The sequence below is a fragment of the Chelmon rostratus genome, chromosome 19 (genome assembly GCF_017976325.1).
Source record: "Chelmon rostratus isolate fCheRos1 chromosome 19, fCheRos1.pri, whole genome shotgun sequence".
Taxonomy (NCBI): domain Eukaryota; kingdom Metazoa; phylum Chordata; class Actinopteri; order Chaetodontiformes; family Chaetodontidae; genus Chelmon; species Chelmon rostratus.
Window position 1 is genome coordinate 8982829 of NC_055676.1, and position 14735 is coordinate 8997563.

General features: G+C 42.3%; 1 protein-coding gene across 1 annotated transcript; it reads left to right on the forward strand.

Moving 5' to 3' along the window:
- Positions 1 to 3301: 3301 nt before the first annotated feature.
- c7b (complement component 7b) lies at positions 3302 to 13331 on the forward strand. The gene is made up of 18 exons (XM_041959823.1): positions 3302 to 3456; positions 3929 to 3975; positions 4107 to 4182; positions 5013 to 5154; positions 6497 to 6641; positions 6811 to 6949; positions 7276 to 7404; positions 7519 to 7762; positions 8113 to 8226; positions 8351 to 8517; positions 9547 to 9775; positions 10322 to 10493; positions 10807 to 10894; positions 11170 to 11302; positions 11480 to 11671; positions 12426 to 12522; positions 12635 to 12816; positions 12905 to 13331. Exons 1-18 carry the CDS (start codon positions 3391 to 3393, stop codon positions 13081 to 13083), a joined length of 2541 nt encoding a protein of 846 aa, XP_041815757.1. The 5' UTR covers positions 3302 to 3390; the 3' UTR covers positions 13084 to 13331.
- The last annotated feature ends 1404 nt before the right edge of the window (positions 13332 to 14735 follow it).

A 14735-nucleotide genomic window follows, 5' to 3' on the forward strand; every position in this document is an offset into this window, starting at 1 on the left:
AGTGGCCATGAAAAACTCCCCTTTGACAGGCAGAAACCTGGAGCAAGCCCCAGCTATAAGCTTGATCCAAGAGGAGTGGTTTAAGCCTGCTTTTAACCATGGAGAGAGCCTGCGCCTGAACCCCAGCTGGAGCTGGTTCCTCAGAGGAGCCTGATAGCTGAAGGCTCTCTATCCAGTTGTGGCAAGTAGTTTTACTGAAGTGCTGTACTTAAGAGCCACAGTTGGCCTCCAACTGGTTTGTTTTTTTGCTTTTCTTCTTTAATTTCTCGATGAGTGCTGCACATGGAAAGAACAGCATACCTTAATGTTGATGCAATTTTGAATTAATAGCTGAGATGGCTGAACTCGCTGCAGGGTCCTGCCATTGTGAATGCTGACTCAAATAACAGAGCCATTGTTAATGTTATTGGAAACACCTGTGCTGTTTTTACAATCACTAGGCTCAGTTTCTGCTGTGAAGAAGGTCTACATAGCAAATATCTTGGAATCGTGATCAGTATTCAAATGATTTGCCGCCTTCAGCGATTCTCTCACAATATATTTCAATTCTGCCTCCAAAAACCTTGAAGTAGCTTGTCTGCACCGAACAGAACTCCTCTTCAACAGTTTCAGAGCAGTGTTTCTCAGCGTGTGGTGTCCCAAATCAGGTCATGTTCAGTCTCTTCCACTCACATGTCAGGAGCGACTTGTTGTTGACTGTGTGTGAGACTGTAGGGACCACCCACACACTCTCCACATACTTTTCATAGCACACTCACACAGAAAAGAAGGCCGCCAGTGGGTGTATTAAGAGAACAGCAGTGTGAGCCAACCATCACCTATTTTACCCCTCAAAGTTTGTATTTTGGCCCGTCTTAAGCAACAGCTGTCTTCTGTTTCCTCTTCATTTCCTGTTTAGAAGATGAGAGCTGAATTTCTAATAACTAAACCAATGAAAGGATTTTTTTTTTTTTTCCAATCGGTGCAGTGCAGCTAAATAAAAGACATAAGACACAGACCTTAACAATGGTACAAGTGTCACACTGTAAATGGGCATAAAGGCAGAGCTGCAGAACAGACACAATATAGTTACAGTGAAGGTGTGGGAGGCTGCACGCTGAGTTCATCAAGTGTAAGATAAATAACAGTAGTGTAAGGTGTGTATCGTGACTTGTGTGTTTGGTATGTATGGAGAATGTATATGTGTGCAAATGCATCAGAATGAGGGGAAATTAATATGTTAAAAAACAGAAAGGTAAAACTGAAATAAAGAAGGGGGGAACGGAAAGGGAAAAAGAAAGGACAAAGGACAAAAAAAATAATAATAATACCAGTGACAGTGAAAATGGGACGTGGAGGCGAGCTGGGTCTTGTGAGATAGCAATTGCCAGAACACACCCCAGGCTGACATTCTCCACCACAGCTCAGCTGAGACGACAGCCCTGCCGCCGGAGGGGGACATGTTTGTGAATGTTCCTGGACCAGTTCCAGTTAAAAAAAAAAAAAAAACAGATCGGCACACGGTGGGGCCACAGCAGGACGTCTGCGATTTGGTGCTTAACACTAGACAAGAAGTTACAGGCCTATCACCACCAGATGGCAGCCACAACTATGTTTGTAGGCCTGTGAGGGCTCACTGCTCACTGCCTACAGTTCAGAGCTCCCCGCTCATCAGGTGGTGGTTTTCTAATCGGATAGGATCCAGAAGGTCCAGGGTGCTTTTAAGTATGCTCGTCCTGTTCTCTGGAATAAACTTAGCTGTACATATATAGTCTGATTTTATTTTGTATTTTGTCTTTCTGTGACGAGGCTAGGGAGCTGGACCCAAAATGCAGACAAACAGACGTGGGAAAGGTGGCTAGGTGAAGGTTTATTTAGGCAGCGGTTAGAGGGGGGAAGTGTAGGTAGAGGTGGTGTCTCCAGACACAGGGAAGGCTGGGGAGGCAAGCAAGCAGGCGGCGAGGAATGTTGGCCGTGTGGCACAGCAGTGGCTCGAGCTGACTGGTACAGGTGCTGGGTGGCTTGAGGGTTGCGAGCTGGATCCTGAATATAGAAAACACAGGTAAGTACAAGAAATCTCAAGCGACAATTCTCTGCGGCACTAGCGAACGATCTACCACAAAGCAGTGACAATCTGGCAGCGAGAACACCGGAGGCCCGCCTTAAGTAAGCTCCTGATGAAGATCAGGCACAGGTGTGTGCAGCCAGCTCCTCCTCCAACCCGCAAGCCACACCAATGCTGTCAGAGAGAGCACACACAAAACCCAACCCCCAGCCTCACATACACACACACCACACTTTCTCTATTTCTGTTGCTATTTTTTTCCTACTGCCATTACCTGCTTCTTGTAATACCCAAATTTCCTCAGCTGGGCATTAATAAATTATATATTATCTTATCTGTCACAACTGGGCCCCTTTTGAAACACAAACGGAAAACGTCTGTTTTCTGTGGACTAAATATGAGGTTTATCGCTGTCTCCTTGTGTGTTTTTCCTTCCTTGTCTTGTGCTGCAACTGAATTTTATTATGTTTGATCTATTAAAGTCACCTGGACATGTCACTCATTGCTGGATGTATTTAAACGCAAAGCACATTGAGTTTAAGCCTACATGACAAGTGTCAAAGATGTAAAGGAGACTTCAGAAGATTTTAATACACTAACTTTGTACAGCGTATTTTGAGATATTTCTTGTGGCGTGTACGTTGAGGTGGGTGAGGATTTGATGACAGTGTGGTGTGCTGATGGAGCAAGGGAACATTTTTGCTTGATCTGTGGAATTGAGTTTATATTTACTAATATAAAACAGATGAAACAATAAAAACTAAGATGACAACAAACAGGACTTGACACAACTGTCTTGGATTGAGATGCTGTGTTTCTGGTTACAAATCCAAAATGATTATAATTATATACAAAGATGTGGATGTTATTTTCACATGGATCTTGTGTTTACAGAACAAGAGAGTCAAGGCATCCATATATGGGCCAAATGGGAATTTTTGTGACCTTTGTCCAAACCCTGCTGACCTGGCTTCTGACGGCAGGATCGCCAATTGTGACGCAACTACTCCTGTCGCAATCTAGTGAGGCTGTTCTGAGGAGAGAAAAAAAAGCAGATTTCATCACTCCTTCGTGTACCCTTTAGCACTCCAAGCAAACAGGATTGTCCAAAATAAGCTCGCAGCGTTGTTGGAAACATGTCAGCACAGATAAAAGAGAAAAACATGCCCAACTGGCTGCAGCTGTGGAAAAGAACATTGGGTCTCTGTTCATGACTCACTGTGCGAACAGAGGCGGTAAAAATCTGACTGTTCAGATTTGATTGATGAGAGTTTCCTCACCATGGGAATTCCTGAACTCTGGGTTCTGTTGAGTAATCGCCCCCCTCCCACCATACAGCTGATTATATGACCCTGATGGTTTCAGTGCTGGACCAGACGAGACGGCCAAAATCAGAGGAGCACATCATGAAGGTACCGTAAACTCCACAGCCCAGTTACCATTCAGACAAGGTGCCACGATTATACCAAACACTGGACAGTGTTGTTTTAGTTCTGCGAGAAAAAAAAAAAAAAGCTGAGAAAAATTTCAATTTCAGGGCATTAAATTTTAATAAAATGTTTTGTTAGGAGATGTAACTTCATTTCTTAGGTTTATGCTCTGAGTTTATTTAATTTATAATTCAGAATTTCAAAAATAAATTTTAAGCTTATGTCTGTTAACTTACTAGTAGAATAACTTGTAATCTTGTAATAATCATGTCATCATCTAATCATGTAATCTTGGAGAAACTAGGACTTTTATTCATGGTAAAACTGCCAAAATTGGGAGTTGAATGTCATGGCGATAACTGCTGTTGATAACTTTAGTAATTATTTATTCATTTATTTATTAATGACATGATTGAGTTTCCTGAAAAGCAGTTTTCTTGCTCTCTGTGTGCAGCCAGGTGTGGTTGCAGCTCTGTTTGTCATCTTCCTGTCTTCAGTTTGGTAGGTGCACCTACAACACATGATGTCCACACATCTTGCTGCAGCATTAGCACTTGGATGATAATGAATTAGCCATACTTGTCAAAAGGACTGTGGTGTTGGCCTTTAATGTCATTGTGCATTCCTCTCAGCTGTCAGCAGCCTGTAAACTGCAGATGGGGGCCTTATGGAGACTGGTCTGAGTGTGATGGCTGCTCCAGTACAAAGGTAACTCAGAGCACACAAATACTCGTCCCATACTTTGCATAGACTTATATTCATTGGCTGGAGATGTGGTCAAAAGTTCACCCCAAACGCTAACTGTAAAACCAAGTCGTAACCTGTAGCTGGGAAACTAGCTGGCGACATGCTGCATCTAGCTGGGAAACCACCACCACTTTCCAGTTGCAGTCGCTTTCTGAACCAGCGCAAGCAAGCTAAATCAGTCACTGAAAAGACGATAAATTAAGGCAGTTTGTCTTTTTTATGGAGAAGTCGGCTGGTGCGGCGCAGCTAAGATGACAGCTTCATTTGTTTCTGACTCTCTGGATTTCTAATTTCTCAAATGTCAGCACTGTTTAGACACTCCGCTGTTGGTTGGTGGCACAGATCCGTGCGACCAACTACACTAAAGTTGAACCTGAGGTGAAATACTCGCACAGATTTAGAATTTGCCCCTGTGCCATCATCAGTCATCCACTGATTATGGTGGAAAGTGATTTCTGCTGCCAAATTTGGTGCAACTGAGCCAATACAAAGAGTTTCTCAGCTCGCTGGCCAGGACGTTGGGTGGGGTCACATGATTTGCAGACAAGGACACTCAGAATTGTCAGTGATTTAGGTTTGTTATATTTTCATACAAATTACATTTGACATTTTTATTCAATGTTTATAATCCAGTAGGGGCTGCCTCTGTCGAAAACAAAATACAAACTGACAACATGACTTGAAACCACAAAGGCCAGAAAAAGTGCATAAATCCTGCTCTGACACCTCGGGCACCGTGTGTCTTCCACTGAACTGATGTCAGAATAAATAAAATCATCCTTCTTTGTCAGGTGCGGACTCGCCATGTGAGCGTGTATGCGCAGTTTGGGGGGCTGCCATGTCCAGGAGAAGCCACACAAACACAACCATGTGTCCCACAGAAGAGATGTCCCCTGGAAACGGGCTGTGGAGAGAGGTTCCGCTGCACCTCTGGTATGTTCCAACATATATCGCATATCTCAATGTGCTTATTTTTGTCATAACATTAATTCCATTTGTATGAGATCAAAAAAAGTGCTAAGATTTATTCGTTTGTTTATTTACGGCTTTGGACTGAGTATTTTAGAGTCAAATTAAGTTAAATTGGATTAAAGTTTGACTCGATTCGTCCCTGTCAAGGAAGTGGGGACTTAGGGGAACTATGGGTCAGAACCCAAATGCAGAAACACGGGGCGTAGATTCAAAAATTTATTTAGCTCAAGACAACTAAAACTCGGGACTAATGACACACAACGGTAACAGAATTCAAACAACGACGCAACACAGGGAAAGACACATTAAAGCTACGGACAAGACAATGAATAACTACCAAAGAATAAGATAACAGAAAACACAAAGGGCTATGGAAAACGGAACTACTGAAAGAACTAGATAAGAAACTCACAACACAAAATACATTCATAGAAAACGGAGAAACAAGAATCTAAAGAAAAGTAATCAAGCAGAAAGTCACTCTTCATCTAAGAGAACAAATCGGCAATGCTATAACTTTGAAAGGAAAACAGGAATTAGATTATTAAGGTTACAAACAAATATCATGAACGGACTATGGGCTGGAAACTCAACTAATCAAGGGAAACGCAGACAACACTAAGGATGGGGGAGCACGAACATAAAACAAACTGACTTACGGGAACTGGTAAACAAAGGACAAAGACAAACGGAGACAATCACACAAATCACAGCATGGACATGAACAAAGAAACACAACAAAGAACACTCACTTACATGGCTATGGCAAGGACAATGACTAAGGCAAGGGACCGTGGGCAACAAGGTGACGCAGACAGCTAGGTGACACAGACAACAACCCGACAAAGACTGGGGGAAAGACACGGACTTAAATACACAAAGGAGGGAACGCTAATGACACACAGGTGGAAACAATCAGACATGGAGGGAAAACACAGGAAGCAAAGAAAACCAAAGACACATAACATGAACCTTCAAAATAAAACAAGAAGTAACAAAAACCAGGCAAAGACAAGACACAATGGGAAACTTAACAAAAATACAAACAAGACAGGACAAGGGTAGAGACTAAGACAATACAAAAACTCTCTTACATAAAACGTGGCATGACTGAGACAACACTAACTAAATGAGGCAATGGCAAGGATCACAAGAGGAAAACTAAACAAAACCGGCGTGCACGGCACGGGTCATGACAGTCCCAGTTGTCACCATGACTGCACAATATTCAAAAAGACTTGACAGAAATGAATGATGTCTCTTGCCATGTGGGCTGAAAGCTGTTTATTGGACCCTGATGCAGGTCAGTGTATCAGCCAGTCTCTGGTGTGCAACGGGGACCAGGACTGCGAGGACGGTCTGGATGAGAGAAGCTGTGATCGAGACAGCAGCCAGGAGTCATGTGACCTTGACAAAACACCTCCCAACTCGGACCTAACAGGCAGAGGGTGAGTGGCTCCAACTCCAACACCAGGAAACTGGGTCTTTACTGTAACTAGTAAGGAGCAAACTAGCATGATATCGGTTTGTGAATCACTACATCACATTCGAGGTGAAACACATGTCACCTATTAGATCTAATTGAATAAAATGGATTTGCTGTGTCATGTTTTACAGGTACGATGTGCTTACAGGCAAACTGAGAGCAGGTGTGATCAACACTCTGAGCTTTGGAGGCCAGTGCAGGAAGGTGTTCAGTGGCGACCATAAAGTCTATTACAGACTGCCGCAGAACGTCCTCAGGTACAACTTTGAGGTGAGACCAGCAAGAAAACTATGTTTAGAGGTCATATTCACAGAGAGGAAGAGAAGACCTTCTCTGCAGCATTTTTAAAAATAAAAATACAATCTTATATAAATACTATTAGACAGTAAATCATTTAACATGCTTTCTATTTTCAAACTGAAGTAACTAGTCTTTCGTTACTGATCATTTATATATATTTATGTGTGTATGTGTGTGTTATCAGTTTTATAACAATTTGTAGTTGTATCTAGTTGCCATGGCAGAGATTGATGACTGATTTCACTGCAGCTGCTCTCATCAAACCAAATGTTGTCTTGTGCCTGTTTGTGCTGAAGGTCAAAGTAGACAATGAAGAGAGCGATGAATCCTTCACGAGCTCCTGGTCCTACATGCAGCACATCCAGTCCAACGCCTTGGTGGGACACGATCGGCGCACCTTCCACAAAGAGCTCACCGACAATAAAGTAATGATGTAGCCTGATCTGCCTCACAAATTACTTATTTCACTGAAAGAGCTGGACGAGCTCACACATTTGCCTGATGTTTCTGTGCCTGGCTTCTACCTTTCTATCACCCAGGCCTACAGACTTATAATCCTGAAGAATAAAGTGGAGCTGGCCCAGTTCCAAAACTCTGCCCCTCAGTATCTGACCCTGGCCGAAGGTTTCTGGAAGGCCTTGTCCTCGCTGCCGCTCACGTACGATTACTCAGCGTACCGCCAGCTGTTTCAGACGTATGGCACACACTACCTCTCTGAGGGCTCGCTCGGAGGAGAATATCAAGCCTTGTTGGAGTTAGACCAACAGGCGTTCTCGTCAACCAGTAAGTAGGTTCTCGCATTGGTCATGTTGGTCAGTACCACATATGAACCTTTCATTTTAATAATAGTCTACAACTAGATTTTCAGTTCCCCTGCCACATGAACAAGTAGAAAAGTAAACAGTAGATGCACTCATTAAAGACACCTTAACCTAAAGTATAACGTATACTGAATAAAAGAACAGTTTAATACCAATAAAAGTTTTAAAATGTTTAATTTTGTGTCCCATGTCAGCACCGTCTCCTCAAGAAGTCATGCTCATATTCTCTATGTACTGAAATGTGGTGCCTGTCAGCAGATAATTTGAGGATGCTGAACTGCTGTTTCTTGCTCTTGCTTTGTCTGTGTAAAGAAACAACAGATATAGAGTACCAGAGGTGTTGGAGGAAGGTGAAACGTCGTTTCTTCAGGAAAAAAGTCAAGACCGTTTGTGAAAAACTGACAAAAGCGTTTTCAGCCAGCCACGGTGAGTGAAAGCTTTCTAATTTAGAGTGTTAAACAACACAGTGCAGGTAAACTCTGAGTACAGCTTCATTTTGTCATTTTTGGATTTAAGATTGAGCCTGAGCGCTTTTGTGATTTGTCTGCAGCACACAATGTGAACAACATGCCCATTAAGGTCAATGTGTTCGGAGGAGATCCGGCCTTTATTGGTGCTCTGAGCGTTCTGGATCTGGAAAACCCAGAAGCTAACGGACAGATCTACGACAACTGGGCCTCATCTGTCAAAGATTTCCCAGAAGTCACTGACCAGAAGGTACAACAGTCATTTTTTGTGTATTCCCCTTACCTATGCTTTCTATATTGATTTTTTATCCATATTAATTGAAACAGAGTCATTACTTTCAGACTGAAGTGGGTATAAATTGCTTCTCATTTTTAACCAGTGGCTATCGATTTTGCCAGCTGAATTTTATTGCTGGCGCATTCCACAAGTTGTAGCTTCCTAATAGAAATATTGTTTCAAATGGATGTTTGAGCTTCTGGAGGCCCTGGATGGAGTAGTTTTATATGGATGACATCCTGGTCCAAACAGAGAAACAGGCTCAGCGTGACACATGACTGCTGGCAGTACTACGTCTGGAACAGGCAAGTGTGACGTTAAAAAGTGAGAAGTGTGAATTCTGCAAGGTGTCCATCGAGTTTCTGGGACAGATCATCGACTGGAGAGGTGAAAAGGTTTCTGGGAATGGTCAGTCGTTTGGGGAAATACCTCCCTCACCTAGCAGAAAAGCCTGTATTGGATTGCTAAACTGACCTCAATCACAGCAGCTGCAGCAATTGAAGAGTTCAAGTCAATATTTGTGCGCCATGACATACAAGCCAAGGTCAGGACAGATAATGGACCTCAGTTTTAGATCCAGAATGATCTATGGGGAGGCAGAGGGTGCAGTGACGACAGTGAAGAGTCTCTAAGGACAAAGCTCTGCACAGCTACTGACGGGGAGACAACGATGTACCACAGTGCCTGTCCTCCCGTCTTGTCTCCACCCAGGATGGACAAATATCACAAAACTGAGAGAGAGAGAGAGAACAGAAGGAAAGTGGAGAAGTTGTAACTGCAGACACAAAGCTCATGACATGGCCAGACTGCACACAGGAGACCATGTTTGGGTCAGCTTGGGCTAAATAGGGAGAGACTAATAGACAACAGGTGCTATTAAACTACACAGCTGCTAGTTAGCCAGGCATGCTAATGTTCACATGTCATGAGAGTGGTAAAAGTAACAGAATTCTTCTGTAAATGATCAGTTATTATTTGATGAACTGCAAACCTGTTTTCCAGCTGCGTCCTCTGTATGAGCTGGTGAAGGAGGTGGAGTGTGCCGGTTTGAGGAAGCTCCACCTGAAGAGAGCCACAGAGGAGTACCTGGCGGAGGAGCATCCCTGTCACTGCCGGCCCTGCCAGAACAACGGCCAGCCGCTGCTCACGGGCACCGAGTGTCGCTGTGTCTGCCGGCCGGGAACGTCAGGAAAAGCCTGCGAGAGGGGAGCTGTGATTGGAGAACAAGCAGGTAAACAACAACAAGACTCTGAGGAGATGATGGATTAGTTGAAAGGTTTAGTTTTGGTTAAAAGTGATAAAACCAATAAACCTGTTAAACTAATAAAACCTTTTTTAAGATTCAAATATTAAAGATAAATGAATCTAAATCTACACACAAGATATCAAAAGAAAAAGTAAAATTAAACCTTGCAACACTTGTAATTTTCATACTTGTGTCAGAAAAAAACTAACTTCTAGTTTAAAGGTAATCAGCTATATTAGAGTCAGAGAATTTAAACTGAGTTAAAAGTTTTGGAGTCATAAAGCTACACTACAAGATTTGAAGGTTTAATACAAATTTAAAGAGATGTTTCAGATAACCCTGTGTAGTTTCTTTTATTTTATTAGTCTAACAGATCAATCCCAAAATAAACTGAGATTTAATCCAGGTGAAGTTAATCAGAGCAGAAAAGGTCAAAATTAAGGTTTTATGTTGCCATGGGGTCCAGTCAGCACGACAAACTCCCTCGTTAACAGGACAGAGCAGCAATGAGAAGCTCTTTGTCTCTCTCAGGGGTGATTCACGGCAGCTGGAGCTGCTGGTCCTCCTGGGGATCCTGCTCTGGACATCAAAGGTCAAGGACCCGAAGCTGCGACAACCCCGCCCCCAGCAGAGGTGGCCAACACTGCACTGGACTGCAGGTGGAGCACAAGCCTTGTGAGGACGCAGACATCCAGTACTTACAGTGAGGACACATGTGCTCACACAAAGACTTAGCACTTAGTGAAAACCAAGTTTTAACCCTAAAATTTCAAGATTCATCATGTTGGAACCAGATTTGGGTCACTAAAAGGGAGATTATCCAGTACATGTTGGTAATATTTGTTTTCATCTGGAGGACCACTTCAGAAAAATGTATTTGACTGTAGATACAGATTTGAAAGTGATCAATTAATGATCACATCCTCATATTATAATACAATCTCATCTGATCCAAACAGTTGATTTCAGCATGTGTCTTTAATATTTAAGGTTTCTCACTGTTTGTTTGTGTGCAGGATGATGGAGCCTCAGTGCTTCAGTCTCTCTGTGACTCCACCAAAGACATGTGGGCCACCTCCAAGCCTCCGGAACGGATTCATTCAGGTGAGTTTGCTTGAGTGATGCTGCATTTCTATTGTACCAATAGAAATATTGTACCAATAGAAATGCACTTAAACTTTTGGAGACCACTAGTCTCTTTGGAGACCACTAGCCTCTTTGGAGACCACTAGCCTCTTTGGTTTCCAAAAAAAAGTGGCAGCAAAGCTTAGAAAATGTTTTAAATTTTCTTTTATTTTTCTGTGTTGTTTTTGGTTTTTGTATGATTAAATGCATGTTTTTTTTGTGTGTGGCCACTCCTGTCTTATTTTTTTTCTCAGAATCCCAGAGATTTTTACCTGGTTGGCAACACGGTGGAGTACTCCTGCATAGACGGTCATTATCTGAGTGGAGACGCTTTGGCTGAATGCACTGAAAACCAGACGTGGAGGACGGGAGCGATGGTTTGTAAAAGTACGTGTTCACTTCATAACTTATTTTTGAATGTGCATGTGGATCAAGATAGAGGTTAAATGTTTCTGGAGATTTAGCACATTTCACTCTCATGCACGCTGAAGTTGTCTTTGTCGAGGAATCAAAATGTGTTTTCCTCACTCTGTCTCGCTGGAAATCCCTCTCTTCTTGTCCCAGGTTCCACATGCGGGATTCCTCCACTCAACAGTGAACTTGTAGCCACACCCACCAAAGAAGCCTATCAGATTGGAGAGCGAGTGTCCCTGTCCTGTCCTGCAGGGTCTCTGCTGGATGGGGAGGTGTCAGAGACCATGTGCAGCTCCAGCCTGCAGTGGTCTCCGTCTCCAGCCAGCGTGCTCTGCAAAGCTGGTACAGTGCATTTATTCTCAGCATCAATGTCATTGTTGTAAAGCTTCATACCTTCAACACGTTGAGGAGCACACAAACATGGCTTCAATGAGGTGATACTGTACTCTGTGTCTGCTGGAGTGTCGCTAGTCATCTGTTTAGGCACCTATATATGGTAATGATGTATGAGAGCTGCATGTATGTCAGCTTCTTTTGACATTTTTTGCCCACAAGTGGCAAAAAAAACATATACTGCAGATTTAATTAAAATAATTGAATAATAGTTTAACCTAATGCTTTGTTGTAACGATTTAAACTTCCATAAACAGCTGAAAAACCAGCTATCTTTTACAATATGTTATAATTTGGTGGATTTATGTATGAAATGTATGAATCATATGTTTTGCCTTTATGACATTTTTCATTTTCCATCATTGCTGCCACCTTACACTCCCCATGATTAACTTTTTTGCTGTGAACGGCTGCTTGCTGTGGCCAAAAACAACACTATGAGAGCAGTGAGAGTGAACCAATACACATGAGTTACAGCCAGATGAGCACGAGCCAAAAGTTTATAAAGCTCTGTAAGACGATGGAAGCTACAGAGTCAGATCATAATTCATACTTCATAATTTCTAAAAACTCCATAACTATGAGGGACGCCTTTCATATACATGTAGTCATGTGACCTAAAAATATTGATTATATCTGCTGTAGGGTTGTGTTTCCATGGAGTATACGCACATCAATCCTGCTCTCTGTGTTTTCTTCTCAGGGCCCACAGCTCCCTCGCCTCCAGCTGGCCTGAAGTGTAAGCTGTGGGAGAATGTGGGAAAAACTGAGTGTGTGTGTAAGATGCCATTCCAGTGCTCGTGAGTATGATTTTTTATCATTATTGCTCCACGACACAGAGGGAAATGCCTGCTCAGAGGTTTACAAGAAGAAGAAAAATGAAGCATCTTTCCATGTATTGTCTTCATTTAGGACCTCTTTGCAGTTGTGTGCCAAACTTGGCTCGAGCCAAACCCGTTTACTTGAAGTGTGTCAGCTTGGAGCTCTGCGGTGTATGGGGCGGACCTTCACGCTGGCCGGTGACAGCGAGTGTGACTGGCCTGACAAGACGTCCACGTCCTGCGAGGACTGCCACCCGGGGACAATCTGTCAGGGTGAGTGTGATCACCATGTTTCCTGCTGTGTCCCCCAGTCTCAAGAAGCCTCAGGGATGATTGGTGATTCTTTAATTCTTCTTCTTAGAATCAGTGGGACAATGCGTGTGTCAGAACATGTCAGAATGCCCTGAAGACTCTGCACCCCTGTGCGCCAGCTCGGGTGTTGGCAGCGTTGCCAGGACGATGAGCGAATGCGAGGTTGGGGCCAGAAGGTGCGCCGGGGAGCAGGTCAACGTGATCAGTATTGAGGCTTGCCCAGAGTAAAGATGGCTGTATTTTACTGAACCGTCTCACAATGTACATAAAAGAAGAACTTGTGCTTTTTTAGTGACTGAAGTGTAACTAGGGAAAACTATTTGAATGATGTAAATATGTTCCTCTGTGGTGTCTTTTTTTAGTTGTCATGGAGGACTGATGACAAACAACATTTGAATGTAAAGTAGACATAAGATTCATGAATAAATGCTAAATGTGGATTGTTTTTGTTATAGGAAGTTAATAAAACACTTTTCAGAATACACTGTTTGTTCTTTTTGTTTTGTTAAATTATTATCGTTAATTTAACTGCTTGGTCATGTGTCAGACTTATAAACAAGCCAATTTTTCACATCCCCACTAATGAATACATGTTGATTTCAATAGATCTTATCTGGCCCTCCCAGCCACCGTACTCACTTACTGTACACAGAATTAAATATTAATGAGATGCATGGGACTAACATTCAGAGAAATATAAATAAAAAGTATTTCCGTGAATGAAATGTTTTATCTACTCCTAGAGGGTTAAGCTCCACTTTAACTACATAACCAGCCAGTGTGTTAATTTCACTTGTGATATAACATAGTGTGTATTTATTGAACACAGACACTTTATCGTGGATCAGTACACGTTTCCATCAAAATATTCACATGCACATTTTGAAGGATAAGAAAAGGTTGATGGAAAAATTACCACAAAAAAAGTTTCTACATTGGCTTGAGGTGAGTTTTGCCTTTTACAGAAAAGAGTTAACACGCTTAATGGGTGATGGAAGTTAGTTTTGTCAGACATTCCAAGCCCCACCCCTACACATGTGATTGGCCTAAAATAAGACCAAACCTCGGACATTTGCTGTACATGTACATCCTTACTGGCCAATGTCTCTCCATGCTGTTATCACACAAACATCAGGAACTACATGGCATATTATTTTTAACCCTTTTCATCCATACCCTTAGTTCTTAATACTGTGTTTTGCCCCCTTTAGCATCAATGATTTTTTGCTGTGTTTTATTGCAGTGCGGCTTAGTGATGTTAAAGTCAGGAGACTGTGATGGCCACTCCATACCCTTCACTTCTTTCTGCTGTAGCCACTGAAGGGTCACCTTGGCCTTGTGTTTTGGGTCCAAGTGGTCACATGACTGATGCATAAAAGTCCAATAATGAACAGTAAGTTCAACTGTTTCTTTAGAAATGAGAGAAGTGACTGAAAGATGGTGAGAAACTGTTGAAGGGAAAAAAAAGTCTTATAAAGCAGCATTTTAAACACTGAGAATTCAAAAATCGGCAGAAATGTAAATTAGATGAAGAAGAAAATATGTCTCTGCAAACCGTTTATTCTCAGGGACAGAAAAGGACTCAAACAGGGACGATAAGAGAAAAACAGCGACTCTGGATCTGTTTCTTTACCCTCCAACTTCTGCAGCTCAAATCTAAATAAACGACTTTTAAACAGTCTTTTATTTCAGCGATCACAAACCATGTTACATTTAAACACGTCTGCAATAATCCTGGTTCTTATTTATTGTTGTGGTTAAAACAGCTGACAGTCATCCATCCTCTACAAAAGACATGATGATGCAGTTGGTGTAAATTCAATGAGTTTAATGTTTTGTGAGGTGCAGTCAGCCTTGTGTGGTCTCTTTACTGAGGCTCT